This window comes from Lithobates pipiens, unplaced genomic scaffold (genome assembly GCF_037356315.1).
Source record: "Lithobates pipiens isolate NorthernLeopardFrog02 unplaced genomic scaffold, aLitPip1_a1.2 Scaffold_1, whole genome shotgun sequence".
Taxonomy (NCBI): Eukaryota; Metazoa; Chordata; class Amphibia; order Anura; family Ranidae; genus Lithobates; species Lithobates pipiens.
This window is the reverse complement of record NW_027507685.1, coordinates 166265481-166285579: the sequence shown is the minus strand read 5'-3', so window position 1 is coordinate 166285579 and position 20099 is coordinate 166265481. Positions and strand designations below refer to the sequence as shown.

The 20099-nt window shown below is 41.9% G+C and overlaps 1 protein-coding gene across 1 annotated transcript in view; it reads left to right on the top strand.

Moving 5' to 3' along the window:
• NR6A1 (nuclear receptor subfamily 6 group A member 1) overlaps positions 1 to 20099 on the top strand; it is a 77445-nt gene that overhangs the window by 22264 nt on the left and 35082 nt on the right. Inside the window, exon 3 of the mRNA XM_077486222.1 lies at positions 15291 to 15346. Coding sequence (XP_077342348.1) covers positions 15291 to 15346 — 56 coding nt within the window. The remainder of the gene's footprint in view (positions 1 to 15290; positions 15347 to 20099) is intronic.

Here is a 20099-nt window from a genome sequence, read left to right as displayed (position 1 = left end):
TCGTGGGATATGTGTGAGGAGGAAGAATGGGGGCTGATATGTGCTGGGAGGAGGGATTTGGGGGAGGGGTAATTTAGAGGAGGTTGTGCTAGGGGGTGGGATTTGTGGAAATTTGTCTTAAGAGGGGGATTGAAGAAAGAAGATTTGTGCTGAGAGTGAAGATGAGGGGCCATTTTGTGCCAGAAAGCAGTAGGGGGTTTTCGGCTATTAAAATGGATTGGAGAAGATTTGTGCTAGGATAGAAAGTTTGAGAAGAAAGAGGATATACAGTTGCAAAAAAATTATGTGAACCCTTTTGGAATGATATGGATTTCTGCACAAACTGGTCATAAAATGTGATCTGATCACAACAATAGACAATCACAGTGTGCTTAAACTAACACACAAATAATTAAATGTTACCATGTAAATGTTCACAGTGCAGGTGGAAAAAGTATGTGAACCCTTGGATTTAATAACTGGTTGAACCTCCTTTGGCAGCAATAACTTCAACCAAACATTTACTGTAGTTGCAGATCAGACGTGCACAATGGTCAGGAGTAATTCTTGACCCTTCCTCTTTACAGAACTGTTTCAGTTCAGCAATATTCTTGGGATGTCTGGTGTGAATCGCTTTCACCTCCCGGCATGTGTGAGGAGTGCCACAGCATCTCAATTGGGTTGAGGTCAGGACTCTGACTAGGCCACTCCAGAAGGCGTATTTTCTTCTCTTTAAGCCATTATGTTGTTGATTTACTTCCATGCTTTGGGTCGTTGTCCTGTTGCAACACCCATCTTCTGTTGAGCTTCAGCTGATAGACAGATGGCCTTAAGTTCTCCTGCAAAATGTCTTGATAAACTTGGAAATTCATTTTTCCTTCGATGATGGCAATCTGTCCAGGCCCTGATGCAGCAAAGCAGCCCCAAACCATGATGCCCCCACCACGATACTTCACAGTTGGAATGAGGTTTTGATGTTGGTGTGCTGTGCCTCTTTTTCTCCACACATAGTGTTGTGTGTTTCTTCCAAACAACTCAACTTTGATTTCATCTGTCCACAGAATATTTTGCCAGTACTGCTGTGGAACATCCATGCGCTTTTGTGCAAACTGTAAACTTGCAGCAGTGTTTTTTTTGGACAGCAGTGGCTTCCTCTGTGGTATCCTCCCATTAAATCCATTCTTGTTTAGTGTTTTACATATCATAGATTTGCTAACAGGGATGTTAGCATATGCCAGAGACTTTTGTAAGTCTTTAGCTGACACTCTAGGATTCTTCTTCACCTCATTGAGCAGTCTGCGCTGTGCTCTTGCAGTCATCTTTACAGGACGCCCACTCCTAGGGAGAGTAGCAGCAGTGCTGTACTTACTATATTTATAGACAATTTGTCTTACCGTGGACTGATGTACAGCAAGGCATTTGGAGATACTTTTATAACCCTTTCCAGCTTTATGCAAGTCAACAATTCTTAGTTGTGGGTCTTCTGAGAGCTCTTTTGTGCGAGGCATCATTCACATCAGGCAATGCTTCTTGTGAAAAGCAAACCCAGAACTGGTGTGTGTGTTTTTTTTTTTATAGGGCAGGGCAGCTGTAACCAACACCTCCAATCTCATCTCATTGATTGGACTCCAGTTGGCTGATGTCTCACTGTAATTAGCTCTTGGATAGTCTAGGGCAGTGATGGCGAACCTTGGCACCCCAGATGTTTTGGAACTACATTTCCCATGATGCTCTGGCACTCTGCACTGTAGTGGAGCATCATGGGAAATGTAGTTCCAAAACATCTGGGGTGCCAAGGTTCGCCATCACTGGTCTAGGGGTTCACATAGTTTTTCCACCCACACTGTGAATGTTTACATGGTGTGTTCAATAAAAACATGGTAACATTTAATTCTTTCTGTGTTAGTAGTTTAAGCAGACTGTGATTATTGTGACTTAGATGAAGATCAGATCTCATTTTATGACCAATTTGTGCAGAAATCCATATTATTCCAAAAGGGTTCACATACTTTTTTTTGCAACTGTATGCTAAGCAGGTGATATTTTGGGGTGGGGGGTTTTGTTTGGAAATTTCTGCACATTGGGGATAGCCCCATCAGGTAGGCTGTACGGGGCCCCGTGATTTCTAACAGCAGCCCTGTCTGTACTTGCAGTGTCATAGAATACTGGTAAATTGTATGCCATTGAGTAAGTGCCCATTGGCATGAAAAGTGTTAGCAGTTTTTACTCTCTCATTTTATGTATTTTTACCTTTTATATTGATGGAATAAAGAAGTTTGCATTTATTAGAGTGCAGTCTTCTGTTAAAGTGGTTGTATACTCTTTTTTTTAAACTTTTACCTACAGGAAAGCCTATAATAAGGCTTACCTGTAGGTAAAAAAAATATATTCCCCTCGGTATGCGCCGCTGACTGCAGCGGCGCATGCACACGAGGGGATTCTCGGCCTGAAATTCCGGCAGTGTCCGGCCGGCCGGAATGAAATCTCCCGCGCGCATGCGCCGGAGTGACGATATCGCGGCTCCGGCCACTCACAGCGCCGGAGCCGCGATACCCGGAAGAAACGCCGAGGGAGCATGTCAGCTCCCTCGGCGTGGATCGTGCCAGATGTCGGGGCCTCGTTCTAAGGTAAGTATTTCATAATGAGCTAGTATGCGGTGCATACTAGCTCATTATGCCTTTTGCTTTGCAGGTGTTTTAAAAAAAAATAGCGGGTTTACTACCGCTTTAAGATTGTCTCACATTATTGCGGCGCCAAGCTGAGCTAGCATCTGGCTTACCTTGCGGCAAGCTGTCCATGCACTAACCTGGAGTGGTGTTTTACACAAATATCAATAATCAAAGGAACCAGGAGGAAAATTGTTGGCTGAAAAGTGGCTACATCCAGTCAGATGGAGCTGCTGTTCGCTTGTCAGAATACAATAGCCCAGCAGGTGGATTCGTCCATCCTCACTGTGTAGCATGGATGGAGAATTTTTTTCAGACCAAGTTTCTGCACGTACTGTCCATCCAAAAAAAGGGGGACTTATAAGTTTCCCGCCTGTCTCTGATGAGATCAGGGAATTCATAAAAGATGAAATATTTTTCTAAATGTATCATATTTTATTACAGATATATCCAAATTCAATTCATTATATAAAACCACTGTATAGATCATGTTTATTTCTAAACATTCAATTGTTCTCATCTGCCTAAGACCTGCAAGATATACATGTATGATGTGTACGTATCTATATCTTGATATATCTGTAAAAAATGTCAAACTTAAAGCAGAGTTCCCCCTAAAAAATAAAAAGTCAGCAGCTATAAATACTGCAACTGCTGACTTTTAAAATAAGGACACTTACCTGTCCAGGGCGCCCGCGATGTCCTCACCCTCCCAGTGGAGATGCTGGCATTGCTAGCAAGGGAATCGGGAAGTGAAGCCTTGGGGCTTCACAGCCTGGTTCCCTACTGCGCATGCGTGAGTAGTGCTGCGCTTTCTGAGTGGTCCCTGCTGTGTGATACCAGAAGGGGGGGGGGGGGGTCCGGACAGTTTAAGTTTTTTTTATACAAAACTCTTTCTGGTAGAGTGGGTGGGGGAGACATTTTGAACTGAATGTTTCACAGATCAACTCTACTTCTTTAAGCAGTGTGTCAATGACCGAAGGTGTGAACAAAAAAAATATGCCCCTGTGGCTCTGCAGGGGCAACTTGTAAGTATATTAGTAGGCCTGCCTAGTTATTTCCTCTCAAAATCCAAAGTTACATAGTCTGGTTGAGAAAAGACACAAGTCCATCTAGCTCAACCAATAAAATCCATGTGAAGCATTAATGAGTTATCAATATTTACCACTAGATCTTTTGATGGAATTTAGAAATACATTTATTTCCAAGAAAGTTAAGAGATTAATATAGTGTAGTAAACACATCACTTCCTAAGAATGGCATCTCTAGCATTAGCCTGTGTCTTTCATTTGAGTTTTAGCTGCCATTTTATGCCTATCCCAAGACAGTCAAAGCAAACCAAAATGATATATCTCAAGAACCGGGAAAGGCAATCATTTAAGAAAAGAAGATAAAAGTGTAATGTATTCCTTAAAAAAAAAAAAAAATGAAGGCTCAATTTTTTTTTTTATTGAAATAATAAACGTGGTATACTTATCTTCTCTGTGCAATATTATTGCACAGAGCAACTTGGAACCTCCTCTTCTGGGGTCCCACGCCAACACTTTTGGCTCCTGCTTGATCTTTCTCTGCTTTTACCTGCACATTTTTACGTTGGTGCCAGGTTTCTTTAATGGGCAACATGATCATTTAAATACATAAATTTAAGTAAAGCCTATTACACACTGTTTTTTTTTTTCCCGTCCCCCCCCCCAAAACACACTGGTCAGCGCTCTCAGCAGTCATTTTTCGGTGTTGCCCCTTCGACAGAAGCCGGACTGACTGCAGTACACATGGGCCGCAACCGGCTAATACCACCAGATATTCGGTCCGTGTGTACAGGGTTTTAGTTGTTGGTAGTATGATAACAAGTGGTGATTAGGAGTTAGCATCACCTTGAGAATGTTTTCACCTACTGACTCAAACAATAGGCATTCACAGCAAAATCAAATAAGAAACTGTAAAGCCCGGTACACATGAGATTATCGGTCTAATGATTGGCAATTTTTTATTTATTTTTTTGCATGCTAGTTTCCATTAAAAAAAAATTAAAGGATACTAAAGTATTGTATTTTGAGTCCAAAACTAAATTAAATAAAAAACGTACAATTTGGTATGATATGAGAAAAATGTTTGTGTTTTGTTCCTTCAGATAATTTCGGACAAAAGCTGTGTATAAACGATCAGATAATCGTACTATCGCTTCGAAAACTCTATTTTTCGTCTGATTTCCTGTTTGTACAGGCCTTATGATACAATCTTGAACCTCTGACACATGGGTGTGTTCAGACTTCTACCAATTTATTTAGGAGGGTGTTTGGACATGCATATACCTGCTTTATAATAAACATGCATGCTTCACTCAACTGAGTGCACTTTTTATGGCAATGTATTGCAGTGCACATCACAAAAAAGCGAACTTTATGTGGAGGAGGAATGGTGATTTGAAGTGTACAATGACTCTCTGTTTTCAGTACAATTACTATTTTGTATCAACATTCCTCAAGCCTTCAGGGCAAGTCAAGAGATAAACAGCTCTGAGATTAAATTGGATACCAAACAAAGACTGGGCACTAGAAGGACCTGTTTGAGTGGACTCTGCTCCTAGTAAATGCAGGTCTTCAGTGTGTCAATGGTTAATCAGGATCAATGTGTTATCTCCGTTTTATCTGAACTATTCCAACAATGAACTGATCATGATAGAAGTTGAAAAGGGTTATCAATAAGTAGCTGGGCTAACATTTATTTTAAAAGCACCATCATTTTGTAAAGTACCTCTGTCTGGATAAAGAGATAACACCCATGTTGTTGGATGCTTTAGGCAAAGTAAGGTTTTTTTCTTTTCTTTCTTGAAAAAAAAAAACTTCTGTTTGATGTGTGTGCTGTCTTATCTGCAGGGGGCTAAAAATAAAGGTTGAGACTTGATTAAAGTGTATCCTGAATTCAGTGGACTGTGCAAACTGATTACAGTAACTTTGGGGAGGGGGGGGGGGGACTGCATCCCAGATACTGCATGAAACATCTGTTGCGTTCCATGCCAAATGCACTGGGACCAGTTTTTACAGTTTATTGTGTATGGGGTAAATATCAGCGATGTCCAAAATTCTGTTAGTGGGTGTGATTTTGCAAGCTTAACCTTCACTTCCTCTCCTCTTTGCTTTTACGTGATCTTTTTATAATCTCATAATGTCCCCAGAGTTTACATAGCACCCTCTAAAAACAAAAATGTATATTTGGAAAATTCAAAAATGCATATAAGAGAGATGGCAACAAAGCTGGGAGCTTCACATCCAGCAGCAAAAGACAATGTCAACATCTGGTTTCTCCCAGGAAGGCTTCTGTGCTTAAAATATCAAGAGTGCAGTGTTAGGGTGACTATCCTTGGATCGAAAATTGGCCTGTTCAGCAGGGACCATCCAAATTTTGATCCATGTATTGGCAGGCTGGTTGTAGAGAAATCTACTGATCGACTTATGTACATCCAGGCTATCAGGTTTTTTCCAAATGATCAGTGCAACTGTATATTCTCGCTGTCAGAACCAATACCTTGCCACCTCCCCAATCTTTGTAACCAGATGCCGATGATGATCCCTCAACCTGGTATTTTTTTTAAGACCTTCTCCTTTGCTTTTATATGCATTTTTTTTTTTTGGTTTCACAATGCATTTTTACATTGGAGTAAAGCCATCCAGGACTTTTGTTCACTCTTTTAAATTTATTATCCAATGGGATGCATTGGCTAATGCCCTTATTTAATATGCTCTTAAAGCAGACCCATCTCTCCTCCGTGTTCTTTGTTCCTAAGATTTTATCCCAATTTATGCCTTCTAGCAAGGCTCCTAGTTTAGGGAAGTTGGCTCTTTTGAAATTCAATGTCTTTGTATTCCCCTTATGTTTCCTATTTGTGTGATTTATACTGAAGCCATGTGATCGCTGTTACATAAATTGCCCTATATTTCCACATCCGTGATCAGGTCTCTATTGTTGGTAATCAATAGATCCAGTAACGCTTTATCTCTAGAAGGTGCGTCTACTATCTGACCCATAAAATTGCCGTACAAGACATTTAGGAACTGGCAAGCCTTAGATGAATGTGCGGTTCCCTCTACCCAGTCTATGTCCGGATAGTTAAAATCGCCCATTATGATAACACTTCCCATCCTTGCTGGTAATCCAAATTGTGATAGGAGATCTGTCTCCCTTTCCTCCCTCAGGTTAGGGAGCCTATAGCATACTCCCAGTATTATTTTAACCTTTGGAGCTCTACCCATAAGGATTCCACCTCCTCCCTAGCTCCCTTAGTGATGCCAACCCTCACATTACTTCTACATTATTCTTGATACATAGGCATACCCCTCCCCTTTTTTACCCTCTCTATCCTTGCGATAAAGGGTATTCCCTTGATTGTTTGCCAGCCAATCATGAGAGCTGCTTAACCCTCTTTCTCTGAAATTCCCACAGAATCCAAATCCTCCTCGTACAACAGTATCTCTAGTTCACCCATCTTTTCCGCCAGGCTCCTGACATTGAACATGCCACGTAGTTTAGAACAATCACATATTATCCTCTTATTGGATGTTCCAAGATTCAGAACTATTTGTAGCTGTTGACTTACAATTTTTTGGGGGAGCCTGGAGCTCCTCTTTAGGTACAACCACTCTGTATTTTGAAGAGGGCTCTAGAAAGGGCCGGAAAGGTATGCCTATCTAGTAGAGCGCAATCAAAAGATCCCAAAATACAACCCCTTTTCCAAAATAATTGGGACGCTATGTAAAATCTACATACAACCCCACTTTCAAAAAAATTAGAACGCTGTCTAAAATCTACATAAGAACAGAATGCATTGATTTGTAAATCTCACAAACCAATATTGTATTCACAATAGAAAATGGAAAACATACCAAATGTTTAAACTGAGAAAGCGTACCATTTTAAGAAAAAAATTAAGGTAATTTTGAAATCAATGGCAGCAACATATCTCAAAGATGGGACAGGGTAATAAAAAGCTGGCAAAGTAAGTGGTACTAGCAATGAGAAGCTGAAAGGAACATTTTGCAACTAATTGGGTTAACTGGCAACAGGTCGATAACATGGTCTTGGAGAGCTAGAGGGGTTTATTTATTAAAGGCAAATCCACTTGGAAGTGCAGTCGCTGTAGATATGGGGGGGGGGGGGGGGGGGCGACATGCAAGGATAATAAAAAACACATTTTTGCTTGTACATGATTGGATTATAAAATCAGCAGATTTTCCCCTCAGATCTAAAGCGACTGCACTTCCAAGTACACTTGTAGTGCAAAGTGGATTTGCTTTTAGTAAATCAAAGTGTCTTAGGAGTAAAGATGGACAGAGGTACACACATCCTTGAAAATCTACATCTAAAAATTGTTACGCAATGTCAGAATAATGTTCATGGTCAAGACCAAAACACAATATTGGATGCTTGTGATCATTATAAGATTACGGTCAGTGAACACAGCTTTCTGTATCATCCAAAAAATGGATTCTAAGGTGATTTCTGGAAGAATGGTAAACTCTGGATGAAAAACGGGGTGGTATACACAATGCAGCATTTCTTCCCTTCAGTGCTTTTGCCAAAGTGCAGTAAAGCGATTGTTCTCATATGGAAAATAAACTTTCTCTAATCTTTTTAAGCTGGCAATGCATGGATCTAAGTTCAGGCAGTTCTGCAAAATTCGTCTGGTCCCTGCTGAAGTCAATCGTTGGAAACCAGCTGGACAACTTTTGACGAGTGTACTGGGTCCCACTTTTTTTTTTTCTTACTTTTATTTTTTTTTGCCTTTTTTGTTGGATTCGCTTACTTGGCTGCATGAAAAAAAAAAGTCTGAACCAGAGAAGTTCATTAAGTGTAATTACTAATTTATCTCTATGCTGCCCAGATATTGCCCTAGGCATGGTGGAATACATATGTAGACGAGATTTGTGGTTTCATTGTCTAGCCTTTTTATACTCCTGTGTACAACTTAACTTGTTTAACCAGTTGGATTTAATATTCTCTTTGTTTTTTGGGACCTCAGCTCCAAACTCTAGCCCAGGGCTCAAAATGTCAAGTCCTGAGCTACTAACTAGGCCTTAAGGGTTTCTTACCACCAGTTGCCCCACCCAATCTCTACCCTGCCTCGTCTCTAATTCCATCCCTAAACACGGCCTCATAAATGACCTCACGGAATTATACTTAAATGTTTTATGCAGAATTAAGTTACAAAAATAAATATTAACAACAACTTTATCAGTGCAGCTTCACCAGTGCCCATCAATACAACCTCACCTGTGCCCATCTTTGCAGCGTTACCAGTGCCCACCAATGCAGCCTAACCTGTGCCCTTCATTGCAGCGTTACCAGTGCCCACCAATGCAGTTTAACCTGTGCCCTTCATTGCAGCGTGACCGGTGCTCACCTGTGCAAATCATTACAGCCTGACCAGTGCCCACCAATTCAGCGTGACCAGTGCCCACCAATGCTGCCTCACCTGTGCCCATCATTGCAGCGTGGCCAGTGCCCACCAATGCAGCCTCACCTGTGCCCATCATTGCAGCGTGACCTGTGCAGAGAAAGAGAGAGGGCAGCTGGATCATAATGGCTTTCATTTGAATTGCCATCTGATTGCGTTCACACACAGTCTGGGCATTGGACTGGTGTTCTGTCTGTCATTGGTGCCGGGTCAGGAGGCGTGTGTCCACGAGCGGACGGCAATTCAAATGAAAGCTGTTACAGCAGTCAATCTCCTCTCTGTGATGATCCGACCTCTTTCTCTTCCTCCACTCTCTCTTCCTCCACTCTCTCTTCCTCCACTCTCTCTTCCTCCACTCTCTCTTGCCCAGGCGATCGCTGGGAAAACGGCTCCCATTCAATCCCGCTTGCCGGTGGGGCTCGCTCCCCTCCTCCTCTCCGAGGCAGCTTACGCTTGCAAAATGCGAATAGACGAGGGGAAATTTGAGGGCTGCTTTAGCCTACCCTGATTTTGTAGTCATTGATATGGAAAACCATTTCACCTAATGTGTACACAAACACACACACACGTTTTAGTCAGGTGTGAAGAAATTCTGTAACGTAAGAATGCTTTCAAATATATATATATATATTTTTTAATGATTTATTTTTATTAAATGCAAAGTGAGCAAACAGAAGAACAATCTTAATCAAATCAATATTTGGTGTGACTACCCTTTGGCTTCAAACCAGCATAAATTTTTACATATTTACATTTCTTCAAATGAAGCTGGAGATTTGGTCAGGATCAATGGTGTCCTCAATGCTAAGAAATGCGAACAGATACTTATCCGTCCTGCCAAATCATCAGAGACATGTGTGATTGGCCCCAAATTTATTCTGCATCAGGTCAATGACCCCAAAAACGCAGTCCGTGTCATTCTGTAAGTTTTGTAACATTTTAAAGTGATTGTAAGGGTTCGTTTTTTTTTTTTTTTTTTTAAATGACAAACATATACTTACCTCCACTGTGCAGCAGGTCGTTTTGCTCAGAGTGGCCCTGAACCCGCTCTTCTGGGTTCCCCCGGCGGCTCCTCCCCACATCAGATAACCCCCTAGAAGAAGGGGGTTACCTTGCAGATGTGCTCCCAAGTCCAGCATTCGGTGTCCATAGCCGCTGAATGTATGACTCGGCCCATCACCATTGGATTTGATTGACAGCAGTGGGAGCCAATGGCTGCGCTGCTATCAATCTATCCAATCAAGAACCGAAACCCCAGGCAGAGAGAGAGCGCGTCCGGTCAAGTTCCAGGGCTCAGGTAAGTAAAACATGCCAGGTGTTTTTTCACCTTAATGCATAGGAAGCGTTAAGGTGAAAAAACGCAAAGCTTTACAACCTCTTTAATGTTACACCCATATTCATGGTGTAACATGTTACAAATCCACCGGCCCCCGAACCTCCCCCTGCCAAGCCACGTCACTCATTCACAGAGTTATGTGAATAGAAAACTACAAGGTCGTGCAGCCTTTGCAGCTATTGGCTTGTAGTTCTCAATGAACTACCACAGCACTATTGTAGTTCATTGATGCTTCCTGTAGTTTGTAACTGTTTTGCCATACGATGTACAGCCAAACAGCTTGCACACGGAGTCTGAAGGAGCCCTGCATTGCACCCATGATCTGCTGATCGTGTGTGCAATGATTTCCAGGCTCCCAACAAGAAAAATACTAAATGCACAGTTTTTTTTTACCTGCATAAAAGATATTCATTTATTTTAATTTTTTTTAAAGTGACCTTATCCTTTAACCCTTTAAAGTCCACATTTTTCAATGAGTTAGCGTGACTCAAAATGTGCACTACCAAATGGTGGAGCAGAACGTTAAGGGGTTAACAACTATCTTCAAGGAGAACAAGGAGTCCTGGAAGTGATGATTTGGCCCCCACAGAGCCCTGATCTTAACTACTTGTACATTGTTTGCTTCTTCCAGGTCTGGGGCGCACGCCAAACAGCAGGTCCAGTGGACACGATGTCTGCAGGGAACCCGACGATCATTCATAAAGAGGCAGAACGGTGTTGTAAACCAGGGAGATCGCCGTTCTGTCAGTGGGAAAGAGGGAGATTGTGCGTTCCTTCTAAGCAGGAACACAGATCTCTCTCTTCCTCTAGTCAAACAATCCCCCACACAGGTAGCAAGCACCCCAGGAACACATTTAACCCTTTGATCGCCCCCTGATGACCACTTTCCTGGCAGTGTCATTTATAAAGTCATGGTACATATTTTTTAGAATTAATCACTCTGTTGATGTTACTGCTCCCCAAAAAGTGTCAATTAGTGTCTGATTTGTCTGTCGCAATCCCGCCAAATATTGCTGATCGCTGCCATTACTAGTAAAAAAAATAAAAATAAAAAGCCCATAAATCTATCCCATAATTTGTAGATGTGGTAACTTTTGTGCAAAACAATCAATATACACTTATTGAGATGTTTTAATCATCCAAAAACATGTAGCAGAAAACATATTGGCTAAATTGATGAAGAAATTTGATTTTTAAAAATTTTTGATTGAATCTGTTTTATAGCAGAAAGTAAAAAATTGTTGTTTTTTCAAAATCAGAGAGGTGATTCAAAAAGGTGATCAAATAACACCAAAAGAAAGCTCTATTTGTGGGGAATAAAAAGGACATCAATTTTGTTTGGGTACAGCGTTGCACATCCGCGCAATTGTCATTTAAAACAACGCAGTGCCGTAACACAAAAAATGCTCTGGTCTGGAAGGGAGTTGAACTAGATGGACTTATGGGGCTGAAGTGGTTAAGAGGTTGTAACCCTAAAAAAAAAAAAAAGAGAGAGATCCTGTTCCCTTATAGCAGGATAAACAGCACACACACACTGTGTGTGCTGTCTAATCTGTCCATCTCTATGCTGAAAAAAACTTGAAAACTTGGTTGAGCCTGCCTGTTCCTGTGTCCCCCTTAGAGCCCTTTTACACTGAGCCGTTGCCGCGTTAGCGGTAAAGACTAGCGGCCAAAGAAAGGGTTAATAGCGCTCGTGTAGCACCGTTGCCTAAGCACTTTGAAGTGCTGCCCATTCATTTCACTTTTTTTAACCTCCTGCCAGCGCAGCGCCCCAGTGTGAAAGCACACTGGCTTTCACACTGGGGAGCATTGGGAGACGTTTTATAGGTGCTATTTTTAGTGCTAAAATGCCTGAAAAACACCTCCAGTGTGAAAGGGGTCTTAGTGTGCTGACCACAGTAATCATGGCTGCTGATCCATGATTACCATGGTCAGGTTACATGCCTCCGTCGTACTACTGCTCTCCTCTCTCCTCCTCCTCCCCCCCTCCCTCCCTGTCAGCTCATGTGTGTGTAAGCCGCCCCTCCCCTTTTTGCCGCTATTAGTAGCTGCCAGTAAAGTTAGATTACTGCCAGCCCCTCTGTTCTATCAAGCCATCCTACACATGAGTGCAAGTGTACATGTTTGCATAAAACACTGCCTCCAAATTCCACTCTCCTCCGATCTAAGGGCTACAGCAGGAAGGGCTGAGCAGACAGCACAGCGGTCACCTGACCTCCCAGCTGACTTCAGAGGGGATCTTGGCCCCTTCCTCTGTAGCCTTTAGATCAGAGGAGGAGAGCGGCCAGAGGTCATGTGACCGGCCACAAAAGAACTGAGATATGGTATTTAGAGGCATCGTTTTATACAAACGTACACTGTGTAGGGTGGCTTGATAGAACAGAAGGGCTGGCAGAAATGTTTATTTGAGTTTACAACCACCTTAACTTTGAGTCTTTCTGGGATTACATGAAGAGACAGAGGGATTTGAGGCAGCCTACATCTACAGAAGAGCTGTGGTTAGTTCTCCAAGAGGTTTGGAACAACCTACCTGCCGAGTTCCTTGAAAAAAGTATGCCAGGGTACCTAGAAGAATTGATGCTGTTTTTAAAGCAGAGGTCCACCCTAAACAAAAAAAAAAAAAATACATAAAAAGGCTCCTAAAAATGTGAAAGGAAAAAAACAAAAAAAAAAAAACAATTTTTACTTACCAGAAATGGCTGTTGCTAGGCAGATCGTGCAAATCTGCCACTTCCTATTCTGCGGTAGTCTTCATTCTTCTCCTCCTCGCATTGTCTTCTGGGGAATGGGGCGTGCTGTCTTCTGGGACCCGTGTGTGTCCCAGAACACAGCCAGCTATTCACAAAGCGACATGCGCATGCGCAGTAGGAAACGGGCAGTGAAGCTGCAAGGTTCTACTGCCTGTTTCCCTTAGTTCGGATGGCAGTGCTGGGACCCGATCCGATGGACGTATCGGCCTCGGGTGGCCGTCATTGCGGGCACCCTGGACAGGTGAGTGTGCTTATTAAGGCCTCATGCACATGAGACGCAGTTAAACGCGTGTTCAGATGCAGTTGGACACTTTTTTTCAACTGCCCCTGAACTCATTCAATGTTATCCTATGTGTCCATGCACACAGTCTCGTTTTTTGCCCTTTTTATGCAGTTGCGTTTAACTTCGTTTTTACAGAAGCAAAAAAATGGGTTCAGGCGCAAAAATTTCCACATTTCAGACGCAAAACATGGCTAAACGTGTCTAAACGCGGCACCCGCATTTAGCCGTGTTTGCGTTTATATGCGTTTTTAAAGGAACCCAATTTTTTGGACCTGAAAACTCAGAAATATGATCTGAGAATGACATTTTGTGACCCAACTTTGCGGGCCCATATCTTGGGGCCAATTATTGCCAGGAACCCCAAATTCGGTATGCAGACACTGAGTATCTAGCACTACAAAATATCCAAATTTGGGGTTCCAAATGACCCCGAAATAGGGGGCCCCAAAGTTGGGTCACAAAATGTCATGCATTTTTCTGCATCAGAGATACATGGCCTCAAAGTCAACTGTGACCATCTGCGGCAATGTAATTTGGTCAGTAGGGTTGGGTGTTATGGTAAGTGGTTATCCGTTAGGGTTATTGTTTAGGATTAAGGGTTGGGTTAGGGTTAGTGTAAGGGATAGGCTTAGCTGTTGGGGGTAGGGTTAGTGTTAGGGGTTAGTGGTTAGGGTTAGGATACTGGATATTTTAATAAGGCATTAAAAAATATTATACTACCATATACAGCAGCAAAGAATTAAAATAAATTAATCAGTACATATTTCACAATAAATATATATTACATTGGCCAAATAAATTTAAAACAATTATAAAAAATCTAATTAACATAGATTTGCTTTTAAATAAAACAATTTGAAACTAGAAAAAATGAATAAAAAAATATATATTAAGATTAAAAAATAAATAATTAACTATTTTAATATTGTTTTATATTAGAAATAATGAAAACATGTTAAAATTGCCACAAGAAAATTTTAGATATTTTAAAAAATTGGATAATTTGCTATAAATAGACATGAATTTTTTTCTCTGTCCTTTATTTAAAAAAAAAAATCTGTACATCTTTAGATAAATATATTTTATAAATATATACACATACCTGATCGTTGCCAACAGACGTTCCTCTGGTGACACACTGTTTCTCACATTGGTGTCCACAAATGTCAGACCAGGTCATACTTTTTCTAAGAGCAGATCAAATGTGACAATGGACATCCGGCTAAAATGTAAAAACTTGTCGGGGTAGGTACGCAACTGCACATACATGTTTGTGAAATATCCAACTGACATTCGCTGTCCCATCAACGGATGGGTCCAATATCGATGAGCTCTGACTCTGGACCTCTCACGTTTCAGCTTTTTTTGAGCAGAGTTTTCACCTGCGTCTCGTGTGCATGAGGCCTAATAGAAAAAAAAAAAAATTCAGCTGGAATGGGGTAAAGGGCGGTCACCCCAAATATTGATTTGGATTTCTCTTCTGTTCATTTATTTTCTGTTTTGTTAATTTCTAAAAAGAAGAAATCTATTAAAACACTTTTATTTCTGAAAGCATTCTTTAGTTACAGGGTTTTTTCACACTTGCCTAGAACTTTTGCATGGTAGTATGCCTGTGTGTGTATATATACATATCTATCTCGCTCTATATATATATTTTTTGGTTTTTTTTCTATACATATTTTCTTGTACACACGTTTAAAGTATGAAAATAACAACATTTTTGCTATAGGATAAAATAATTTTAGTCTTTCCTTTCTCATCTGGCATTTGTAAAACTAGAAACCTTTTATAAGCTAGTATTAAACACTGTTTTCTTCCTTTGCAGCTATTAGAGAAGATGGAATGCCTGGTGGAAGAAACAAAAGCATTGGTCCTGTACAGGTAAGACATTGGGCAATGCTGGGAACCTATCAAATCGTACCTTAGAACGAACTGTGGGTTTGTTCAGCCTGAGCTCATTCAATTTTATTTATTGTGCTTATTGTAATGTTTGGCCTTCAGCCTCACTATATGTGCATTTTTGCAATTTAGCATTACACCGACATTTTTTCCTCCCACTGATGCCGGTGCATTTCTTTCTTCCCCACTGTTAGCAGTATTTTGTACGTATAATGTTTGCAGCATATGTGTGTAGTGTACTGTATACAGCAAATAGGCATAGGTTTTGTTTTTTCCTCCACATTTAAGCCAATCCCACTGTTAAGTATTTTTTTTTCCCTGATCATTTTTATTGTAATAAAATGTACCGTAATAAAAAAAGTCACACAATTGAATACAACCTCCTCTGCCTCCAGACATTGCGCTCAAAAAGTATTACGATACTAGTATATAGATAGCGGCGGTGAGGCAAGAATTAAACAGTTGTTTAGTAAATATTTGCTTTGTTACTATAACGCAGTATTCAGTCATAATATAGAAAGTATGTTTAATCCCAAATGTATCACCATCATGGCAGAAAATCTATCAATCGCCCAAAACTCGTGTTGTACCAAAAAAGCTTACGTACAGGGGATGTGAGTACTTCCCATGAAATATAGGTTAGTATGCAATTATGACGCCATGGTCCCACTAAATGATGAAAGTAGTGTATCAAAATTGCCTGTTATACAACTAGGGGCAGTAGAGAGCAGAATACTTATTACCCCTATGTTAGAAAAGTATCCATATTAGGAATCTCAACCACAGCACTACCTGGAGTTTGTATGTTCTCCCTCTGCCTACGTGGGTTTCCTCCCACACTCCAAAGACATAGTCTGGTTGAAAAAAGACAGACACAAGTCCATCTAGTTCAATCAATAAAGAATTGGGCGGAGAAAAATCATACAATCCTATATACACAATCCTACAGTATACCCACAGTTGATCTAGAGCAGTGATGGCGAACCTTGGCACTCCAGATGTTTTAGAACTACATTTCCCATGAGGCTCAACTACACTGCAGAGTGCAGGAGCATCATGGGAAATGTAGTTCCAAAACATCAGGGGTGCCAAGGTTCGCCATCACTGATCTAGAGGAAGGGAAATAACCCCAGCAAAGTGCGAACCAATTTGCTCCAGCAGGGGGAACATTTCCTTCCTGGTTCCCAGAGGGGCAATCGGATTTTTCCCGGATCAACTTTACCTGTAAATATTAGTATCCAGTTATATTTACATTTAGGAAAGAATCCAGGCCTTTTTTAAAGCAATCTACTGAGATGGGTAGAACTAGCTCTTGAGGCAGTCTATTCCACATTTTCACAGCTCTTACTGTGAAGAGATGTAACCTCTTTTCCTCTAAACGAGTGCTGGCTGGTGCTCAATATTTTGTGGAGGGCAGCAAACCCCCCCCCCCCCCCCCATACCCCCCCTTAGGAGGCAAGTGATGAGTCTTGGCCGAGATGACATTCTGATCGCCCCTTATCCTCCCACCACTGCCCACTGAGCCGGGAGTGCTAGATGTGCCTGTGGGTGAGCCATCCCTGCTGCACACATTGTTCCTAATATGGCTTTTCCCTTGCTATGGGGCCTTCTCCTCCAGGCCCAACAGGAAGTGGAGCCTAAGACTCCCTGGCCAATCGGGTCTCGGGGCTCACTTCCTCATTGGCTGGGAGGAGAATCAGGAAGACAATAGTGAATATTAATTTGCTATTGTCACACAACTGGGTGCACTCAGGGCACAGTGCTCTCCCCCCGAGCCCACGCTTTTTTTAAAGCCAAGCCTCTGGCTCTAATAATGTGCTTTAAAAAAAAACATTGGAATCCATGTGTCTGCGGGGCCACTGCTTCAAATGTACAAAGTGCCCCCTTGTAATTTGTGGGGACCTTAGAGGACCTTAGATTGTAAGCTCTGTGAAGGCAGGGACTGATCTGAATATACAATATATAATGTAAAGCACTGCATAAATTGTCAGTTCTATATAAGTAGAGTGTGAACTGTGGACTCGCACAGCAATCGGATCTCATAGGTGGGAATACCCATGCGATCCAATTCCAGTGCGGGGAAAAACAAGTTCCTGCACTATTTTCTGTGTGATCCAATGCAACTTCAGCCATACAACTGTATGGCTGAACTCGCATTGCTCAGAGATCGCATATGATCAGCACCTGCAGATCGCGCTAGTGTGAAACCAGGCTTAATCATTGGCTGCAGTGCTGATTAGTGTACTCAAATGTAAGTTTTTTTGACTAAACAAAAAAAAACTAAGCATGTGCCCAGCTTAAAGCGGGAGTCCGCCGGGAGTTCCGCCGTTTTTTTTTTTTTTAAAGCCAGCAGCTACAAATACAGCAGCTGCTGACTTTTAAAATATGGACACTTACCCGCCCAGCGCGCCCGAAGCCGATCTCTCGACTGTACAGGTACCTGCAGCCCCCTCCCCCCTGAAAGGTGCCAATTGTGGCGCCGGAGGGGGGGGAGGATTCCAATGAGCGGAAGGTCCACTTTAGGGTGGACCTCCGCTTTAACTGTAAAATCAGGCATATTACACCAATGGGTATTACTAACGATTGCATATTGTTTATACTGTTTAAATATTGATTAAAATAAAGGGGCAATTTTGTGGGTGTGCTTAAAAGTGGTCACCTTATCCCAAACATTTAGTCATGTACAGGGGCTTATTACTTTTCGTTGTCGCCCACTGATATAGTAGCGCAGTACTCTTTTCTCATCCTATACATGATTCAGAGAATATAGATGATTCAAGCATTGGAATTACAATTGAAGGAAACCAGAGACAACTTTAGTTTCTGGTAATTTACCTCACAACTCTTTTGTGCGAAGAGTAAATGTAGGTTATGTGATTACTTTGGTGGGCCGAATAAATCATTTGCTTGTTCAGCACATGGTGTGCCGTTATCTTTGCAGGAATGTCATTTCCTAGCACATATATTAACACTTTGTAACCCATAACCAGCAGTGATATGTTTCAGAGTTTGAAGAATCCATTCTAAATAAGGGCAGGTCTCTGGGATCTGTATTTGGGGCAGATTTGTTTTTCGCCTATCTATTTTAGCTGTTTTCAAGCACAGTGTTTGTTTGAAGTCTAAATGTTTTTTAATGCATTCTGTGTATTAAGGTTAAAAAAATGTCCTCTACCTGTCCTAAATACACCTACCTGGCTCCATGTCACCGCTCGAGTGCGCTCTCCAGCACCGCTCCCCTTCCTGGTTTCACAGAAGAAAATGAGGGCAGCTGAGCAATAGGCATCAAACTCCTATGGGGAGAGAGTGGGGGCACACACAGCCCAGCACAGCAGCATGCACACATTGATGCCTCCTGGGGCACCCAAAAGAGGGAGGAGCGGACAGTGCTGGCAGGGACTGCCACAAGATGAGGTTTCTTTCCAATATAGTTGCACAGAGCAGGTTAAGCCCCATTTACATGGGCATACTAAGCATACACCTGTATGGTGGTCATATTTGCCCGCACTAGTGCTCCGTACAGGCCGTCCCATTTCCCACCTCCACCCTCTGGCTATCAAAATGCCCAAACAGTGCCAGCATCTGATTGGATACAGGGGCTGTTTAGCCAACAATTTTCAACAGGCTCCTTTGGCAAAAGTTAATTGAACAGTCAACATTTATCAAATGAAGCAGTGTCAACACTGCCCGAATTTTAACCTAGCCATTAGCAACCAGACAAAATTCAAGCAATATATGATAAGCTGTACTCCTGACATTTATCATACCATCTCCCAGGAACTGCAGGCAGCACTGTGTAATACCGTAGTCTGGTTTGATTTCTATTGAACCGGTTGATGCTGCCCGACATTCTGCCCATGTGTACAAGGCTTAACCTGTGTAAGAAAGATATTTTTTCCCCTTTTGAGGCCGCTCACATAATTTCCCCTGTGTCAGCCAGCTGCAGTGGATACTGGCTGGTTATGCTTGGGAGCAGTGACATTCCCCTTACTATGTTCTATCCATCTTTAGTGCTCTCCTCTCCCCTGCAGCAGTCGCAGGCTGACACAGAAGAGCTGGATCATGTGACCGGACCAGGGAAGCCACCCCCGCAGTGATCGGCTGTGCCACACTGACAGTGTATGGCGAGGAGAGCCTATCAGTGGCATCTCCTTGCAGGGGAGTCCAGGACAGGTAACCAGGGCATTGATAATCAGTGCCCTGATTACAGAAAAGTGCCAGCATGTGGCATATTAGTGCCCTTCAGTGACCGCCTCATCAGTGCAGCCTATCAATGCCACCTCGTCGGCGCACATCAGTGAAGAAGAAAAATTACTTATTTACAAAATTTATTGGCAGAAACTAAGAAAAAAAGATTTTTTTTTCAACATTTTCGGTCTTTTTCTTAATTTTTTTGTGAAAAAAATAAAATACCCAGCAGTGATTAAATATCACCAAAAGAAAGCTCTATTTTTGTGAAAAAAAATGATTTGATTATTTAATTTGGGTATAGTGTTGCATGACCCCGCAATTGTCATTAAAAGTGTGAAAGCGCTGAAAATTGGCCTGGGCAGGAAGGGGGTGAAAGTGCTCGGTAGGCAAGTGGTTAAGCCCAGTGTGCAGGGAGCCAAACGGTTTGAATCTCAGCCGGTTCCTGCTGAACCGCCTGGGATCCGAACAGTGTCGGTCTTATATGCACAGATTTAGATTGAACAAACAAATTAAAGCCAACCTCCTCCTAATGCTTTTTAAGCAGTTA